The sequence below is a fragment of the Dermochelys coriacea genome, chromosome 9 (assembly GCF_009764565.3).
Source record: "Dermochelys coriacea isolate rDerCor1 chromosome 9, rDerCor1.pri.v4, whole genome shotgun sequence".
NCBI lineage: Eukaryota > Metazoa > Chordata > Testudines > Dermochelyidae > Dermochelys > Dermochelys coriacea.
The window spans coordinates 23,509,036-23,528,903 of NC_050076.1; the positions used below are offsets into that span (position 1 = coordinate 23,509,036).

Sequence of the window (19,868 nt, forward strand, 5' to 3'; positions counted from 1 at the left end):
ACCCATTGTTTCATGTTCTCTGTGTGTGTATATAAATCTCCCCTCTGTATTTTCCACCAAATGCATCCGATGAAGTGAGCTATAGCTCACGAAAGCTTATGCTCAAATAAATTTGTATCATTTGAACGTCTTATATCAGAATGATGACTTCCAACCACACCACAAGCTAGTGTGCATGTTCCTGTCAAAGCACTCAGTATTCCCATTTTCTTCTGTACTGCACATTCCACCCATCCTGCAATAACTGTGTCAGAGGCACAATCATTGTGGAAAACGTCTCCATTTGTTAGAGCTGTTCTATGTTGCTTCTGAGTTGGCTACAAGGGCCAAAGAATGACAATGATATGGGGCTGAGAGTTTTGTAAAAAATGGTGGTTCAGTGTGTTTGTTTGCTCCAATTATAAGTGTTAGAGAGGCAAGAATGAAGAATTCAGATGAAATAGAAATGTATTTGATAGAGGAACAGATGAGTTCAACATTTCAAAGCATAAATATTTAGAAACTACCGTGAATTTTTGAGTGTAGATATTTGTGCTCAAGGAATGTAAAAAAAAAAAATAAATAAAAATTTTTCCAGCTATGTCCCCCTCCCCGCCAAGCTATTGAGGACATTCCTCAACAAACTAAAAATGTTGGCACAATTCAAGTTCTGGTCCTAGAGCCAATATTGCCCTGCTAGTAATACTAGCAAAAGAAATGATCTTTCCCTCGAAAGTTTTGTAATTAAACAAAAGTATATCAATTTTTAAAAGGGCAAATCAAATTACTTTGGCGAAAAATTTTCAGCAGCAGTATCAAACTTGATATCAGTGGACTATTTTACTCAATCTCAGCATTTTCACTAGATAAAAACAAACATTCCCACTAGGTAAAAACATTCTTTGGTTATATCACTCAGCGTTTCTAACAAGCAACTACAGTAGTTATCAAGCACCATGTAGCTACGATTTATTCCTGTTTTAGTTAGAAAGACTATATATAGACGTTAGCAAAAGTTACAAGGGCTATTTCTCTCAGGATACTAACCATGCTACCAAAACTGCCAAAGGGCATGAGGGAGAAGCTCACTGCCCGGAAGAAAAGTTCCTTTTAGTTATTGTACCTGTTCTGCATCACGCTTAAGAGAAATCCAGAGCACTTTCACATATAGCAACTGAAATAATACGTTTTTGGTAAAATTTAAAAAAATGTCATTTAAGGGGACCTCAGTAATTTATAATAAGATAAAACAACATAACATGAAGCATTTTTCTGTACACACGGGAGTACAATTATTTCCAAATAAAAAAAGATGACTGCACCCATGCTGAATAAATCATATTTACACAAATATAATAGAAGAAACACATCTGTGTATCATAGCAACCCTTATACCAAAGGTAATTAAAACAAGGTGTACTTCAAACGTCCCTTGCTTCCCCACACACTCTTAATTCTGCTTATGTAGTAGAGGCAGTTACAGAGAGGTTAATTAAAACCAACAAATCCGTTTCTACTCGACATACAAATTTACATAACTAAATTACAAAAGGCTGGCATAAATTTTAGGGCAGAAAAATTGAAGTAAGTGATGCATCTGATCTACTCATAAGCTCTCATTTTATGTAATGCAAGAGATTAATGTAGACTTAAAAATGAAATATATACATATTCTCTAAAATATTCAGATCCCTTAGGATAAACCAAATCTACTCTGTCATGTCAGCAGTTTCAAAGGTCATTGCAAAGAAGTTCTAAGTATATCTATCGTCACATACAGGACAGTTTGAAGACTAATAAATCCACAGTGCATAAATATATTCTTATACAGATGCATAAATAGATGCTGCTATGAACACCATCAGATACAGTGCCTGTAAAACTGACTAGTTGGTCTTGAATATCCCTGTCTGAGAGAACAGTTCAAATGCTGAAAAACAAATTTAAAGTTACAGGAAATAAGGATGAGATGTTTTATACGCACACACACGTGCATGCGCGCGCACACCTAAAAAATGTGCATAGCTCATAAGGGTTAACACTTTCTAATAATGCAAGTTCAAAATGGAATAAAACATGTGATTGCAGAATATTATACACTGTATGGAGCCATATACATTGCAGCTAAGGCTGATGGCTAGTATTGCGGAAAAATGCACAAGTAACTGTCACGACTTCCTTTCATATCTAAACAATAATTTAGTTTTTGATCACGGTCAGTTATAAATTAAATATCCTTAATTTTATAATAAAAATGTAAAACCATTTAATATTTGCCTAATAGTTTAAATCCATAAAAAAGCTCTTATTGCACTATGACTGGACATATAGAGAGCCAAATCTGAAGACAATTCATGAAGGTGGCTTGCTCAGTAGTAGAGCAGGTTGAAAAATGGAAAAAAAAAAAATCAGTACTTTGGGTTTTTTTCTATAGCAATTTTGAATTTTTTTGAACTTTTCTCAACCAGTTTCTCTACTTAATAGCTGTGGTAACCAAAATCCAACTGCTTATTAAAAGAAACTAAAAATTCATAAATATGAAAAGATACAGCTCGAATCAGACACACTGAAGACAACTTAAGAAATCAGAGTATTACTGCAGGTGTTAATGCACTGTATTCTTCCACCACCCTCACCCCCACCAAATAAAGTTAAACAAGCTTTGCGATCTGTTTAGAAAACAGTGTTCAAACAAACCTAGAAGAACAGTTAAAATCATAAAACAACAAATGTGATTGCTCCCAGATTGTTGCAACATACATTTTATTCCTTTTTAAAATGAAGCTTAGGCGCTATAATTTACTTAAATACAGTAGGAATTATACTTTCATTAATTATGACTGGATAATTAATGACTGGATAATTTACCAGCATGGAATCAGACAAAAAAGTTCTGAAGCTTTTAAATAAGTTAATTCTTCTCAAAGTGTGTAATTTAAATCTGTAATAAAGACACTGATATGTCCCTATACAACAGCTAAAGAACCACCATCTGGTCACAGTATCCAACTCTAAGTTTTCTGTGTAACTTGGCCACTGTTTTAGGGCAACCACAAGGATATTTTTTTTTAAAAAAAAGTATATTGGGGTGACTTAGGCACCAAGACCAAGCAGATGTATTTTTCTTGGTGCTCTTTCAAAATACTTCAGTGTCCCCAAACACTAAGCTCTTCCCAGCCACAACTCATGTTCCTCTGTGCCCCAGATTTGTTGAGATTAGACAGTGAGAAATCCCACTGTGTTTTTGTTTTTTGAAAATAAAGTCAAGCCCATATTTAAGCATTTGCTGAACTGAAGCCCGAGAGTCTACTCCTCCCACGGACTCTAACGGAAGCAGAATCAGACCCCAAGTGGGTCCAACTCTATCTATAGTTTAAACTAACTTTCAGTTTATAAGCATAGGGGAAAGAATCTGGCAGTTACCCTTTTGACCTGCAGGTGACAGCTTGTACTCCAGCTATGTTTATTAAGCTCCAAATATGTAAGTTTGAATTACAGTGACTGATTCTGGCAAGGTTCCACAACCCCCTGTAGTTGTGTTACCCTTGAACTAAATGCCAGTGGTTCATATCTAATTTAAAACAAAGTCCAAATTCTTTGAACATAAAATATATTTGTCATATTATTTAAAAACATATATCCTTTCTAAACCAAGAAATCAGATTAGATTTAGAAACAGAAACATTGCCATAATTGTCACTGCATGACCCGTCAGTTGAAAGTGTACTTTATATAAGACAGATTGTTGCCAATTTTCTTATTTTGCAGAGAGCCTCCAGGATTTTTAGATTTCATATCATTCACTTGATCCTCCTTAATTGTGACAGCCATATAACTGGAGGCAAGACATTTAAGGATCAGGCTGAATGCAGAATATGAAGCATCAATTCAAAGTAAAGAAATTGTATAAGGCTTAACATTATTCCAACAATTTTACATGTCTAGGTTTCAAGTGCATCTTACACCCACGAAGGTGAAAATTTAAAAGTTAATGATGAGCCATTACAATACTTAGGCTCAGACATAAGTAAATGAATTATGGAGAAAGCAAGACCCACCACTATTCTGAGGCCAACATCATTTGATGTTGGTAAGTAAGTAAATTAAATGGAAAACCAAAAACTTAGGGCCCACAGCATTATGTGTCTTCTTCCACAGACAGCAGCCTCTCCACTTCAAAGAGCAGATAGCTTGTGGAGGCTTTGCAGGCCAGTAGCTTCAGACAGCTAAAGGACATTGATAGTGGCTAGCCATGAATCATCCAACTTTGCTGATTTAATCTGCCACACACATTTAGGGGCAGATTTTCAACTGGAACAACATTTATTCACCCTCATACTGCTCCCAGTAATTAAATGCATAAATTCTTGACTACATTTGTGTGTATAATTACATAGTTCCAAGAGATGAGTTTATAAATTAAAGGCATAACTTTGATACCCACTTTAAAAAAATCTTTCCTTTAACATTATGAAATAAAGGAAATTCATATGTAAAAATAAAGAGAAGTTTAGGGAAAACTCTTCCATTGGAAAATTTTCTTTCCTGCTATTTAAATATTAGCCATGCACAAGTGTTTATTTCATGACCAGTTCTAACACAAAAACTCATTTGTAGCTGTTAGGTAAAACTCTTCTATAGTGCTTTTCATTCAGAGATCATAAAGCACTTTACAACTGGAAGGCAAGTACCATTATCCCCATTTTAGGAGTAGGGAAATGGAAGCTCAGAGAGATTAATTAACTAGACCATCATCACATTGGCCAACCGTAAGGCCAGGAATTTAACTTTGATCTCCTGTTTCCAGACCAGTGTCCCATCCATTAGACCAGGTTAGAGTCTAAAACTGAAGTGTTATGCCAGATACCTGAAATAATTAATTACTGGTAAAGGAAAAAAATCCTGAGATTATGAAAGGACTTACTCTCTGATTTCCTCTCAAAGCAACCTGAGAATCACGGTGTCCTCTTTGATCTCGAGCTCTTTCGCCACCCTCCGTAATACTGAGAAATGGATCTCGTCCAAAAGGATCAGAAAAGCTTCTCAGCATTTGACGCATGTATTGATGCTGCGCAGCAAACGGCTCCCTGGGGAGGGGGAGAAAGAAACAAAGAAAACTCATGAATATTCTTTTAGAAAGTTAACGTGTCCATTTCCAAACTATTTAAAATTATTATGAAGTAGGCCAGGCCTGACTAGCAATAGCCAGAACTCCATCTAAAGCCACAATACACATGGATCTCCAGACACCTCATCACCTTGATAGCAAAAACTGTTTTCAATGGACAGTTCCATTGTAATAAACCCCAGGGAGGCAGAGTTTTCCACTTATTCCCTCTACCCTGCTGTTCATTTCCCATGTATTTGTCTTCTATTCCCCATAGTTCTTTTGCCTCATCCTCCCCATTAACCACCCCTCTGGCTCTCAACTCTCCATATTTCATTTTCTTCCTCATCACCTTTACTGAGCTCTCACATGCTTCAAATCCATCTTCTCTTCAACCCAACCTCATAACTTTTCTGCCTGCCAGGCTTTAATACCATCAACTGTATATATGTTGCCACACTTCCCCTTCCTTTCACCTGCTACATCTGGAATTCCCTCTCAGTATTAAGAACATCACCCCATTCCACTTTTGTCTCCCAGTTGCTCCATATACTGACCAAAAGCCTGATTTCTTTAAAACTTGAATATTCCTGTCTTTGTATTAGGCTTAGTTCTTCACTTCTCCATTTGGATGTTTCCATCCCTCCTACGTTTGTTTTTTTCCCCCACCTCCTTTGAGGCCCATACCATTCACTAAATCCATTCCTGGCTCATTCTCCCTTATTTTAAGCTTTCTGCTCACCCCTACTTTTCTCTCTTTCCCTCCAAATATGCCCTTTTATCCCCCTCTCTATCTTGGAAAGAGTTTTCTCTCCTCCCACCACCCCTCACTTACCTCTAAATCTGATCTTGTTTTTCCCCATAAGCTCCAAATCTGTATCTCCACATTCCTGAACAGTGAACTCTTCCTTTTAACCTCCTCCAGATCCCCTCCACTCCAGTTTCTACCTTCCTCTACTACATTGAACAAGGTAGCTACACCTCTCCTTTTAGCTTAATTAAAGGGATATGTCTTAATCCTTCCCCTCATCCTTTTCATGTGTGTCCATCAGGCTTCTATCCTCAATCCATCTTTTTGGCTCTAAGAAACCTTAACCCATCCCATGGTGTTAACTGCCTCTATGTGAATTAGTCCCAAAACACCCTCCTAGCCACATAGGCATGTCGTCTCTGACATCCAATCATCTCCTCATACTCACTGAAGGCTAATTTCTTTCCTTACCACTCTCTATTAAAAATTTTATTAAGATGATGTTTTAAAAAAGTGAATGGTACAGAGTTGAAGCATAGAAGTTACTTGTTATCAGGGATAACGTACAGATTATCAAGGGGTGTGAAGTTTGGTTTAGGATCGGATGGCATAACGAATACATAATCTGTAATATTCCTGATGGGGGGTAAAAGGTTGACAGGTCAAAGTACAGACATTGAGATATGAGGGTATGTTGTTCCTACATCCCAAGCTTATAGCCATGTTGCCACCCTTGAGTTTTCTCCTTCCTCCATAGCTATACATCTCACTAGGCCCCATAGCGCATGGGAGGGGTTTTTTTTTTATTTGTTCAATTTTAAAACTGGCTACGTAAGATTTACATTAAAGTCTAGAGTTATATTTGTAATATTGGGTGAAGACATTTATTTATTAAAAACATGATTTTTAACCAGTGTCTCTTTAAGCTATGCATATACTTTACATCCATGTCAGTGTAGACAAGCAATTCCATGTCTAGAAGTAGTTTTTCCATTGTCAAAAGCAGTCCCTACCCTACCCACATGATTCCTAGTTTTAGCTTCTGTCTAAACATGGTAAGCAACTATAAGGCAGCAAGTGTCTTGGCAGTTATTCACAGGATAAATGCCTTACTCACAATGTGAGAAATACAAGCACAAGTAAGTTATCACCTGTACAATCCTGTTCTCAAAACCATAAAGCATAGGAGTGCCACCACAATTTATAATTGCACACATATACTTCCATAAAGCCTCCTCCTACTCCACAGACTTTAAATATGTTTAGATACCAAAATACAAAATGCATCTACCATTCCTTAAATAATTTAACACATAGCAAAACTATCTGAAGGCTTTATCCATCCTCTCCTTCCCACATAAAGGACAGGTCTCATTTCCTATTAAGCACCGAATGAAATATGCTCAGTGTGCCAAGCAAGAACATACAGGACTTATATTAGTTTTACTTTAATTAAAAGTATAGTTTGTCTAGCAAGTTGCATTCCATTCCATCCCGTGGGGGTATAACTTTCAGGAGAAAACATTTTATGAAAAATGCAGTAGTTAAATGTGGTACAACAAAAGGCTTGTCTTTTAAAAATCAAAACTACTAGTATTTGGCAATTGGTAAAGGTTTTACCTCTATACTTACAAACGAAGCAAGTCAAAGAAACATGAAAAAACCTGAGGTCCTTACCTTGTGGGAAATGTTGAACGTTTTTACTCTAAACATCATTCCTCCAATATTTCTGCAAGACCATGTGCATATAACAGTAATGCATTCTAAGAATCTTTGAAATATTTCATACATAGCACTTAAGCACTTTTCATTTAAGGATCTCAAAGTGTTTTACAAAGGTGAGATAGTCCCTATGCCCATATTTTACAGTCTAGGAAGCAGACACAGAGAGGTTAAGTGTTTTGTCAAAGGTCACACAATGAGTCAGTGGCAGACCCACAAATAAAACAGAAATCTCCCAACTCCCAGTCCAGTAACTTACGCACAAGATCTTGTTTTGGGATGTGGCTAAACGGGAGCTTCTGGTGCAATCTTACAAAATTTCCAGGTTTGCTAATAACCAACAAGACAGAAATGGAAAGCTAACAATTCTTTATTTTGGGGGACACAACATGTTCAGCTGACTACTGTTACATCTCTGAAGATCACAACTCAAATCATAATTACAGGGATAAAGAGTTAGCTTTGGGTTTTGTTTATTAAATTTGACTCCAGCCCATTGTTGGTCCTAGCAGGACATACAAGATTTGCAGTGGTACAGTCTGGTCAGTGGCATTATCAGACAGTAAGAGATGGAGAAGCCCATTTAAGTTTAACAACCCATCATGGAAAGAAGATGCTGATTCTTTAATATTTATAACTCATTTGTTGCTCAAGTTTGATTGTGGGTATGGGGGTGGGGAGAGAAAGAAGATGAAGTGATGGCGAGGAGAGTTGACGCCCCTTAAGCGCATGAGGGTTCTGCATGTTTTGTACCCCATACTACAAAACTGAACTGTAGCTCACGAAAGCTTATGCTCAAATAAATTTGTTAGTCTCTAAGGTGCCACAAGTACTCCTTTTCTTTTTGTGAATATAGACTAACACGGCTGCTGCTCTGAAAACGGACTGACTTTCTCAAGAAAAAAATTTATTTTTAAAGCTTCACTACTAGATAAGCATCTTGCACACCAAGCTTCTGTCGTCACATGTTAAAAAAAAGTTATAAGCCACTATAACTAAATTTATAATGGAAGCACTGACAACTCTGATAGCAAAGCAAATTTGTTGTTCTACTATCATGCAGTAATTACATTTGCATTATGATCGAATCGGTAGCTAAATTCCCAGTAAAGGTCAAATTAAGACTTTGAGAGGATCAGTAATGGGATATAGAACCTTTCTCATCTGAGACACCAGTTCATACTCCACCCATATAAATAGTAACCCAAAGTTTCTTCAATCTGATGGCTAAGGGGATTACATGAAGCGATTTTGTACTGGTCTCAGTTCACCTCTCAGACAAATGTTCATATGACAAAACCCTTGTGACAGTTGCAGTAGAGAAGCTAAGGATTCGGTGGGTCTGAGAACTGAACTATTGTCTCACTTCTACAGGCAGGCCCTCCAATTCAGGAGCTGGTGTAGTTGATAGGAAAGATAGCCCTTGTTACTGCCTGGATTGTGTATATTTTGTGAACCAAAGAGGCTCCAGTCGTCTGAACTATTAATCAGGTATAGTTCATAATCACTATAGCAAGACAAAATATAAATCGTTTTAAAAATGAAAAGCGAGATACTGCAAACACTTATGCAAGCAAGTAACTTTACTCTTGTGAGTAACTTCACTGAGATGCTTACACATGCAGGTAACATATTTGCAGGACAAAGGCTGAAGTTCCTAAATTTAAGTGCTCCTCATTCCCAGTTGAAAATAACAATGTTCTCAGAAAATGGTAACAAAAATACTATTGCTACTCTTTATTTTAATCACACATTTTTATTCTGAGATGTGTGTTCAACCGAATAACCACATTTTTATTACTTTAGAAGATCACAGGGTGGATAAAAATAAAAGATTTTTTTTATTTAAAAAAAATCTGATCTTTTTGATAAAATGCTTTTTGAGGTAAAAAACCTATCTAAAGTTAGTTTTAATTAAGATCCATGATGAGAGAGCATGTAATAGAGATTATAAATTCTAATTCTATAGTATGAGATAATATATTCATGTAACGTTTTGCGTGCAAAATGCAAACAGTACAACAAAAATGCAAGACCTTAATGAAACAACATCATGAGAAGTGTTCCTGAACATGCAGGATCTTCAGGTTGGTAAACTTTTTTATTTCATACTTTTTTCTTAAGGACTGCCTGTCTTCTTCCATCTGGACTATTCTTGAATTCTCATGTTTGAGCAAAAAAATATAGCTGTTACTCTATGGTACTATCATTTTAGATGCAGTTGTGATAAAAAATAAATAGCTGAAATGGATAGATCCTCCTTTTGCAATTTCACCTTTAAAGTAGTACTGAGTGTCTGTGAATGCAATGAGTACTATTAAATGAGCAGTATGATGACAATAATTAAATAACTGCACTGAATTATTTTGTTTAAGAGAATCCATCCTCAATATACAGGATTCTGAAGACTATCGACCTTCAAGATCACCATCATTTTCTACAGTTTTAGAAAAAACAATGAGTTTTTGGGAGTGGTTGGGTCATTACAAAACCTAAACCTAAATTTCCTCAATACTAATTTCTCCCTACTGTTACTCACACCTTTTTGTGAACTGTCTGTAATGGGCCACTCTCATTACCACTTCAACAGTTATTTTTCCTCCGGTGGTATCCTACTGTTAATTGATTTATCTCATTAGACTGACCTCACACTTGGTAAGGCAACCCCCATCCTTTCATGTATTTATACCTGCTACTGCATCTTCCACTCCATGCATCTGATGAAGTGGGTTCTAGACCATGAAAGCTTATGCCCAAATATATTTGTTAGTCTCTTAGGTGACACAAGGACTCATTATTTTTGCTGATACAGACTAACATGTCTACCACTCTGAAACCTATAGTTTTAGAATTATCTGCCAATGATAGTGTTTCAGTCTCATCATGTATGTCACATCGCCACAGTATATCACTTGTAGCAAAAAGAAAAAAAATCTCCACCATCCAGAAACAACCATAGATAAGTTTGTGATAAGATCCAGCAAATTACAAAAAGAGATAGATGAAAAAATTGCCTGGTTTGTTTATGCAACAAACTCTCCTTTCCGTATGATTGAGAACCTACACTTCATGAACATTGTTCAGTCATTAAGACCAGGATACAGTCCACACAACAGAGCAGATGTTGCAGGCAAATTGCTGGATAAAGGGTATGAAAGAGAAACTGACCAGTGTGCAAAAAGTCTAGAGGAAATTGTTAACCTGAGTCTTGATGGGTGGAGCAATGTCCACAATGATCCTGTTGCATGCACTTGTGTGACAAAAGAAGAAGGGAATGTCTTCCTTACAGAAACAATTGCAGAAACATTATAGAAACATTAGGAAATGCACACACAGCAGAATACTTACAAGTAGCAGCAGTAAAAGCTATAACAAACTGTGAAAAAAAATTCAAATGTCTAGTATGCAGATTGGTCACAGACAATGCTGCAAATGTATCAAGGATGAGAAGAAATTTAGAAGAGAGTCCCAAGCTAATAACATACAGTTGCAGTGCTCATTTGATGCACCTCCTAGCCAAAGACTATGGTGTTCCAGAAATAAAGGCTAATGTTGTTGAAATTGTAAAATACTTCCGTAACAACTGCTTTGCAGCAGCTGCTCTGAAAAAAGTAGGACGAACCAAGGTAACTCTCCCACAAGACTTGAAATGGAACTCAGTAGTGGACTGTTTTGAGGATGATATCAAGAACTTGCCTAATCTGATCACTGTTTGTGAACAAAATAGATGGTACTGTCACAGCCAAAGTTCTCAACTTTTGGTTTAAGAGAAATGTTGAACACATGCCGAGTACCCTGAAGTCTATTTCTGTAGCCTTGAACAAAATGCAGGGAAATAGCTGTTTTATTGCTGACGCAGTTGAAATTTGGAGGGAACTGAATGAGATCTTAAAAAGAGAAATATGCAATGACAGAGTTAAACTACAAGCATTAAAAAAAACAAATGGGACAAGCACTATCTCCAGCTCATTTTCTTGCAAATATTCTCAATACTCAGTACCAGGGTCAAACCTTAACTGCTGAAGAAGAGGAGTTGGCTATGACATGGACATCCAGCAATCATCCCTACATAATGCCAACTATAATAAACTTCAGAGCTAAGGGTGAACCATTCAAGAAATACATGTTTGCAGATGATGTTTTAAAGAAAGTCACACCAGTGAACTGGTGGAAGTCACTTAAGCACTTGGATTCAGAGACGGTTGAAGTGAATCTCACTTTTAACAGCAGTAGCTTCTTCTGCTAGGGTAGACAGAATATTTTTTTCCTTTGGACTAATTCATTCCAAATTGAGACATGGTTTGGGACCTGAAAAAGCAGGAAAGCTTGTTTTTCTTTTCCAGATTATGAACAAACAGGAAAATGAAAGTGAAGACAACAGAGTTAGCTGCAGAAGCCAATATTTTAAGTTTCTCATGTTGACCTGGCTGACATAGTCTATTTGTTTTTAAAAATATTTCATTTAACTACTTTACTTAAAAATAATTTTAACAAAAACACACCTAATTTTAAAAAACCTGAATGTTTAACTAAATTCAAAAATTCATATGGTTGTTTTGTTAAAATATTATGTTTGCTGTTGAAGAAAAAAATCCAGAATACATAACGTTGTTGTTTTAGTTATATAAAACAATTTTAATGTCTGTCTGGTGACGTTCTCCTCCTAATACAGCACGGCAAGAAAATCCTCCAAATATTAATGATTAACCTGTTGAACTGGAGATAGTTCACCTTCCAATGACTTCATAAATATCTGCTTCAGTTACCTTTAGTAAATGAAATAACCAAACAATCATTCATTTTCTGATATAGCTATAAAATTAATCTGAAGTTTCCAAAATAAATCACTTTAAAAATGTATAGTGTGTACCTTCTAAAAATGAAACCTACATCTTTCTCCGAGTTGTGGAGAATATGTATTAAGGTTATAACAACCAACAAGAATGCACTTTAATGTAGAAATTCATGATTAAATCGAGTCTTCCTCACTAGTGATTTAAATCAAATCCACACTGAAAGATCATACTTGGAATTAAATTATTTAATTAATTCACTATTTTAAAATAAAATTACATTAGATCTGATTTGGAATGAGAAGTCAGAAGCAGCAGAAAGTCACATTGAAGATAACAGCTGGAGTGATGTAACACACTGACAAATTAAAAACAGAAGAGATCTAGCTTCTGCACTTGCCTGAGCTATTCAGAAGGAAATTCAGCTAGCTCCTGGAAGCATTTTGACCAAGATCAACTAGTGCTTCCCAGGGCCAGTTCTCTAGAGATAGAGACATATTACTCTTAACCGAGACACTATTTACAATTCATCAGTCAAAAATCTCTCCTTGTTAGGCAGTGGAACCTTTTATTATACTAATTTGGCAGTGAATCTAGTCATTGGCTGAAGAAGTAAGCTGATCCCCGTAGCTGTACGTCAGCAGTCACTCTCTCTCTCTCTCTCTCTCTCTCTCTCTCTCACTCACACACACACACACTCTAAAATTTTTTTTCCCTTGCAAACTATCTCCCATCCGCTAGAGCAGCACTGGAGCCACACTAAGAAAAAAGGACGAATGCTGACAGTTGAAAGTACAGTGGTGTTTCCACTATCCTTTAAACATGTGACCTAAGCTAAACTAGACTTTATATTTTTCATCTTTCCTTTCCTTTTATATATAAATGAAAAGTTTCTAAATGGGACAATTACCAGCAATTGTGGCTTTCATGTGGGAATCCTTGTTAGGGGAAATTTTGTGGTTCCTGTAAAACCTTGTACATCTAGTTGACACAATATTGTATGACCATTTCTAGAGGTCAATAGTACCAATCAAGTATAAATGTAGGAAAGCCTGAGGACTACAGAAAGTTAACTCCACAGGTAAGAATATTCTTCTGGAGATAAGGCCCAGAGCATGCTCTCAGGTGTGCATATGCAACATAAGCATTGCCACAGTGGGCTAGATCAATGGTCCATCTAGCCCAGTATCCTGTCAGTGGACAATGACAAACGCTTCAGAGAGAGTGAACAGAACAGGGCAATTTATCAAGTGATCCATCTCCTGTCATCCAGTCCCAGATTCTAGCAGCCAGAGTTTAGGACTCCCAGCGCATTAGGCTGTATCCCTGACCACCTTGGGTAAAAGTTCATGGAGGACAGGTTCATCAATGGCTAATCTAATTCTTTTTCAAAACTGGTTACACTTTTGGCCTTCACAATATCCCTGGCATCGAGTTCCACAGGCCAACTGTGCATTTTGTGAAGCACTTCCTTATGTTTGTTTTAAACCTGCTGCCTATTAATTTCATTGGTTGACCCCGGTTTCATAAGTTATGTGAAAGGGTAAATAACACTTATATTCACTTTCTCCACACCATTCATGATTTTATGGTAGCATATTCTATGCTAGCATACCTCATTTAGTCACCTCTTTTTTAAGATGAACAGTCCCACTCTTTTTAATCTCTCTTCATACGGAAGCTGTTTCATACCCCTCATCATTTTTGTTGCCCTTCTCTGTACTTTTTCCAGTTCTATATTTATTTTTTTCAGATGGAGCTACCAGAACTGCACATAGTATTCAAGGCGTGGCAAACCATGGATTTATATAATGGCATTATGCTATTTTCTGTCTTATTATCTATCCCTTTCCTAATGGTTGCTAACTTTGTTAGTTTTTTTTTTACACTGCTGCAGCACTGTGAGCAGATGTTCTCAGAGAACTATTTGTTTTGGTTTTCTTCACAGCCAGTTTTGTCCAATGAACTATGTACTCAGCCAAAATTGTTGTAAACCATGTTAGTCCTTCCCTTAAGAACCTCTTCTGTGCAATAAACACTTCCCTCAAGGTATTGTTAGCACTGTTATGTCATCTCATCTTGCACAGATCACCCGTGAGGCAATTTCACAGTGATACGTACCGAAGAGAAATAGCTACACTGGTTACAGCTTCTTGTCTTTATGGAAGAATGGATGGTGGTTGCTCTGTTTCTTCTTTGCTCTAATCCACTCTAGTTTCTCTGAACTCCTGCTGCAGATATGCCAAATGTAACACGGGCTGTCTCCTCATGTTAAAATTGTGCAACCCTGTCTCTGCAGCTCAGGAGAAACATAAATAGAATGCTAAATTGTGTTCTCTGAGTTTAGAGATTACCTCTTAGAAACAATGCTTGTTTTGACTAGTTTCAACTGGTATGTCAGCCCTTCAGCCAACCAACCCGTTTTATGTACATGATATGTAAGCAGCAGTGGCTCTTGGGTTATAGTATACTTGCATATTCAAACTATAGTATAAGTTCCAATTTGCATAGGCATCTTCATTTTTAGCAGAAGCATGGCTTTCCAAATGTCTAAAATAAACACTCTTTCTAGAATGATGGGTAAGACCCTACCAAATTCATGGCCATGAAAAACATGTCATAGACCATGAAATCTGATCTCCCCCACGAAATCTGGTTGTTATATTGTATTTCCACCCATACTTGTGCGCTGCTGGTGGTGGTGGTGCTGCCTTCAGAGCTGGGCAGCCGAGATCAGCTGCTGGCTGGGAGCCCAGCTCTGAAGCCAGCGCCACCAACAGCATAAAAGTGAGGGCGGCATGGTATGGTATTGCTAACCTTACTTCTGCACCGCTGCCAGCAGCAGCGCAGAACGGTGACAATACCATACCATGTCACCCTTACCTCTGCGCTGCTGCCTTCAGAGTTGGGTGGCCAAAGAGTGACAACTGCTGGCAAGGTGCCTAATTGTGAAGGCAATGCTGCAGTCAGCAGCAGTACAGAAGTAAGGGTGACAATATTGTGACACCCACTCCCCTAAAATAGCCTTGCGACCCCACCATGCATGACTCTTTTGGGTTGGGACCCCCATGATTACAACACACTGACAGTTCAGATTTAAATATCTGAAACCATGAAATTTACGATTTTTAAAATCCTTTGAAAGTGAAATTGACCAAAATGGACCATGAATTTAGTAGGACCCTAATGATGGGGAAATCCATAGATGTTAAAGGTTCCTGCCTTGACTGCTTACTTTTGAAGTAAAGATATTTCCATGTAGTAGGCAAGCACTGAAGCAGAGAACTGAGACAGCTGATATGATGGACGTTCAAAATAGAGCCTTTGGTGTCATGTGTAACTGGAAAAAAAAAATCTTACAGGAAAAAAAAAAAAACCACATACAAGGGCAAAGAGTAACCTTAACAAGTACAGGGGCAGCATGAACTTGCTACTGGAAGCCTCAAAAGTAGCAGCAATATTTGGATTTTTTCTGTATGGGAGGACTTAAGGGGGAACTGTGGGAGAGTATATAGAGGCTAGTGGGTGTTCTGATTCATAAAGTTCATGTATTTCCTTTTCTTCCACTCAGCAATTCCCAGTATGGAATCATGTTATAATGATATGATTAGAGCTGGGTGGAAAATGGTGGTCCCATCCTCGGACATTTTTAGAGATTTTGAAAAAGTTTCCTGCCCTGAACCCAGATAAAAAGCCAATCTCAAAAATATTTGTGAACTGACAATGGGGGGGGGGGGGAAAGAGGAGGGAGACGGGATTTAAATAAATAATTTAGTTGGGACAATTGAAATGTTTTAACATTTTCAAAATGTTTTGATTTTTTATCCTTTTTATTTTACTAGTTTAAATTGCAAAATAAAAATTTGTTTGGAACAAAAAACCCAGACATTTTTATCTCAGAAATATCAAAATGGGACATGGACACTGGAGAATTCTTGAAGAAAAAATTTAGACAAACTGAGAATTATGTCAAGGTCAACCCTTTTTCATGAACAGTCAGTGTCAGACCAAAAATAAAAAATCATCCTGACCAGCTTTATTAAAGACATTTATTGATAACTGAATCCTTACAAGTGTCAATGAATGCAATAATGAATATTCTGTTCCTAATTGGTAATGATGTAGGGCCAAATTCTTCTTTCAGATATTATTCTACAGCACCATTGATGGGTGTGTGCTTTAGATTTGTAAGAATACGTATCTATTCTATAGAGGTTAGAGTTTATAATCTAGATAAGAGACATAAAAGGAGTGGGGGAAGAAGGGACTGGGAGAAATTACATAGAGTGATGTGATTTGGATTGTTTTGGCAAGTGTTTTTGTTTTAGTTGAGTCCAAAGCAGACTGCGAAGAGTTACAAAGGGATCTCACAAAACTGGGTAACTGGGCAAGAAAAAGGCAGATGAAATTCAATCTTTATAAATGCAAAGTAATGCACATTGGAAGACATACTCCCAACTATACAGACAAAATTTAAAAGTCATTGTGGATAGTTCTCTGAAATCCTCTGCTCAATGTTCAGAAACAGCCAAAAAAGTTAACAGATAGTTTGGAACCATTAGGAAAGGGAGTAAGACAGAAAATATCATAATGCCACTATATAAAATGCATGGTATGCCCACACCTTGAATACTGTGTGCAGTTCTGGGTCACCCCATTTCAAAAAAGATACAACAGAATTGGAAAAAATATAGAAAAGGGCAACAAAAATGATGGGGGGTATGGAACAGTTCCCATATGAGAAGAAATTAAAAAGACTGGGACTATTCAGCTTGGAAAAAAGACAACTAAAGGGAGCTATGCTAGAGATCTATAAAAATCATGAGTGGTGGGGAGAAAGTGAATAAGGAAGTGTTATTTATCCCTCCACTTAATACACAAACCAAGGCTCACCCAATTAAATTAACAGGGAGCTGGTTTAAAATAAACAAAAGGAAGAACTTCTTCACACAATGCACAGTCAACTTGTGGAACTCATTACCAGAGGATGCTGTGGAAACTAAAAGTACAAATGGGTTCAAAAAAGAATCAGGTAAGTTCATGGAGGATAGGTCCATCAATGGGTATTAGCCAAAATGATCAGGGATACAACCCAATGCTTTGAGTGTCCCTAACCTCTCACTGCTAGAACAGGGGAGGGTTCATTTGATTAAACTGCCCAGTTCTTTTCACTACCTCTGAAGCATCTGGCACCAGCCACTGTCAGAAGACAGGTTACTGGGCTAGATGGACCACTGGTCTGACCCAGTATGGCCATTCTTATGTTCTTATTGATGCACAATCTTCTCAGACTGTGATCCTTAACTAAAAAGTTTCTTTAGGTAGAGTACATAAGAAAAAAACCTAGTAGATTTTTCATAATACCTGTGCTCTGCATAATATTTAAGTTGTATAATCATAAACCACTTTTTGTAGCATGTAGTTGTCTTTGCCCACCTCTGATCCAATGGGACTGTAAACTATGGCCCACAAGCCACAACCGGCCCGGCTCTTGAGCTCCCAGCCAGGGAGGCTAGCCCCTGGCCTCTCCCCTGCTGCCTCAGCTCACCATGCCGGCTGGGCAATGTGGCGGCATGGCTGCCAAACATGCTACTCTGAGTGGTATGGTAAGGGGGTGGGGAATGTTGGGGTTGGATAAGGGGCAAGGGGTTCTGGGGGGGCAGTCAGGGGACAGGGAACAGTTGGATAGGGTGGAGGTTCGGGGGGGACAATCAGGGGACAGGGAGGTTGGATAGGGAGGGGGTCCTGGGAAGGGGCAGTCAGGGGACAAAGAGTAGGGGGGTTGGATGGATCGGGAGTTCTGAGGGGGGCAGTCAGGGGGTGGGAAATGGGAGGATGGGGGGAGTGGCCAGGCTGTTTGGGGAGTACAGTTTTCCCTACCCAGCCCTCCATACAATTTCAGAACCCCAATGTGGCCCTCAGGCCAAAAAGTTTGCCCACCTCTGCATTGGCTCAACTGAAGCATCAGGCAACCCACATTTTCTGCAGTTAAGAAATCATAAAAATATGGATTAAATCTTTTTTTAAAATATAAGATATGGGCATTTTAGCCAATAGGACTGCAATATACAAATGAATTGTGCAACAGTGCGAGAGTATGATGACTGGCAGTTACCTCTGATATGACTGTTCACCACCTAGGATGTGATAATACCCATCACGCAACACTGAATTCTTCGTAGGGTAGCCTCGAGTGGGGAAAGTGGGAGAAGCAGGGAGACGAGAAGAAGAGCACCCGTATGATGGTTCTGGAAATCAATTCATGCTTTCCTTACCTGTCATCTCCTTGAGATTAAAATAAGAGCTGTATTAACCCACTGTTTACTGCAACATACTGTAAACCAAGAAATCTAGCTATATCTAACACTCACACAAAGGTAAAGGCATTAAACCAGCCACAAAGATGACACGCTCTGCCATCTGGACGACAGTGAGGCAACCTCGTTGAACGCCAATGCTTCGTATGTTTCGCATGTACTGGCCTGACCACCTGCCACCGGCGGATCTCGGGAACAGAAGGACAAAAAAAGCCAGCCCACTCCCACCACTGCGAGCAATGGAGGCGCTGTGGGCAGAGCTGCAGCCTAAGTCCCTGACCCAAAGTGGTTCTGTTCGGTTTCCTCCCCAGCTGAAAGGCGCGGAGCAGGAACACTCACAGCCAGGCGCCTTCACCCTCTTTTTGCTTTCCACAGTTTTTCTGACTAGTATTTCAGGGGGCCGAAGATCCCGGTTCCGATTCGGGCCCCTCCCCTCTATGTCTCCCCAGCGCGCATCACGCTCACAGCCACCTTACCTACCTGCCCGGCAAGGGCTGAAGCGCAAACAGCGCTGGGCCGCCGCCCGCGCTCGGCTCTGACGCCCCCGGGCAGGAGACCGAGGAGACGAGGCTGAGGAGCCGGCTCCAGGCCGCGCTGGGTGGAGGATGAGCCCGGCAAGGCAGAGAGCCGCGCACATCTGGCCGGCCGGCCAGCCGGTGCAGGCCCCCCCAAGCCCCGGGCCCCCGCCAGGTGCCTCGCCCCGCCGACCACTCACTCACCGGAAGAAGGGGTCTTCCTCGAAGAGGTCCCTCAGCCCGCCGGCCCCAAACATGGCTGCGACTCCCCTCCTCCGCCTCCCTCCCGACTCGCCGTGGCACGGCAGCTGCAACCCCAGCGCAGGTGGGGAGCCCGTCGGCCGCCCGCCGCCCGCCAAAATCACGTGAGGCGCCGCTCGCGTCCCATTGGCTGCCCCTGGCCTCGGCTGCCTCCCAATTGGGTGGGGGAACGGAGTGGGAGGGTGTCGTGGCGGGGCTGCTACCCTGGCAACCGCTTTCAACACAAGGCCCGGCTTGTGGGTTCTGGCCAAGTCGAGAAGCTTCTGGCTCGGCTGGAGCCTCAAGGACAGCAGGGTACGGGGGCGGCCAGCACCATGACAGCAGGAGGGGAGCCCCTACGGACGCGCGGGGGGGACCGGGCAGGGCACCATGACAGGGGGAGGGGAGCCCCAAGGACAAGGCACAGGACGGTCGGGACGCAGC

General features: G+C 39.5%; 1 protein-coding gene across 3 annotated transcripts in view; it reads right to left on the reverse strand.

Annotated features, from left to right (window-relative positions):
- The window catches only part of MLF1 (myeloid leukemia factor 1), a 31,243-nt gene extending 11,636 nt beyond the window's left edge, over nt 1-19,607 (reverse strand). The window contains exons 1-2 of one of the 3 annotated variants that reach the window (XM_038417606.2): nt 19,389-19,607; nt 4,904-5,066 (exon numbers count right to left, since the gene is read on the reverse strand). In XM_038417606.2, the coding sequence (XP_038273534.1) occupies nt 4,904-5,066; nt 19,389-19,441 (216 nt within the window). In that variant the 5' untranslated portion in view covers nt 19,442-19,607. The other 2 variants (XM_038417610.2, XM_043493110.1) reach the window with 2 other exon arrangements.
- Between the last annotated feature and the right edge of the window lie 261 nt (nt 19,608-19,868).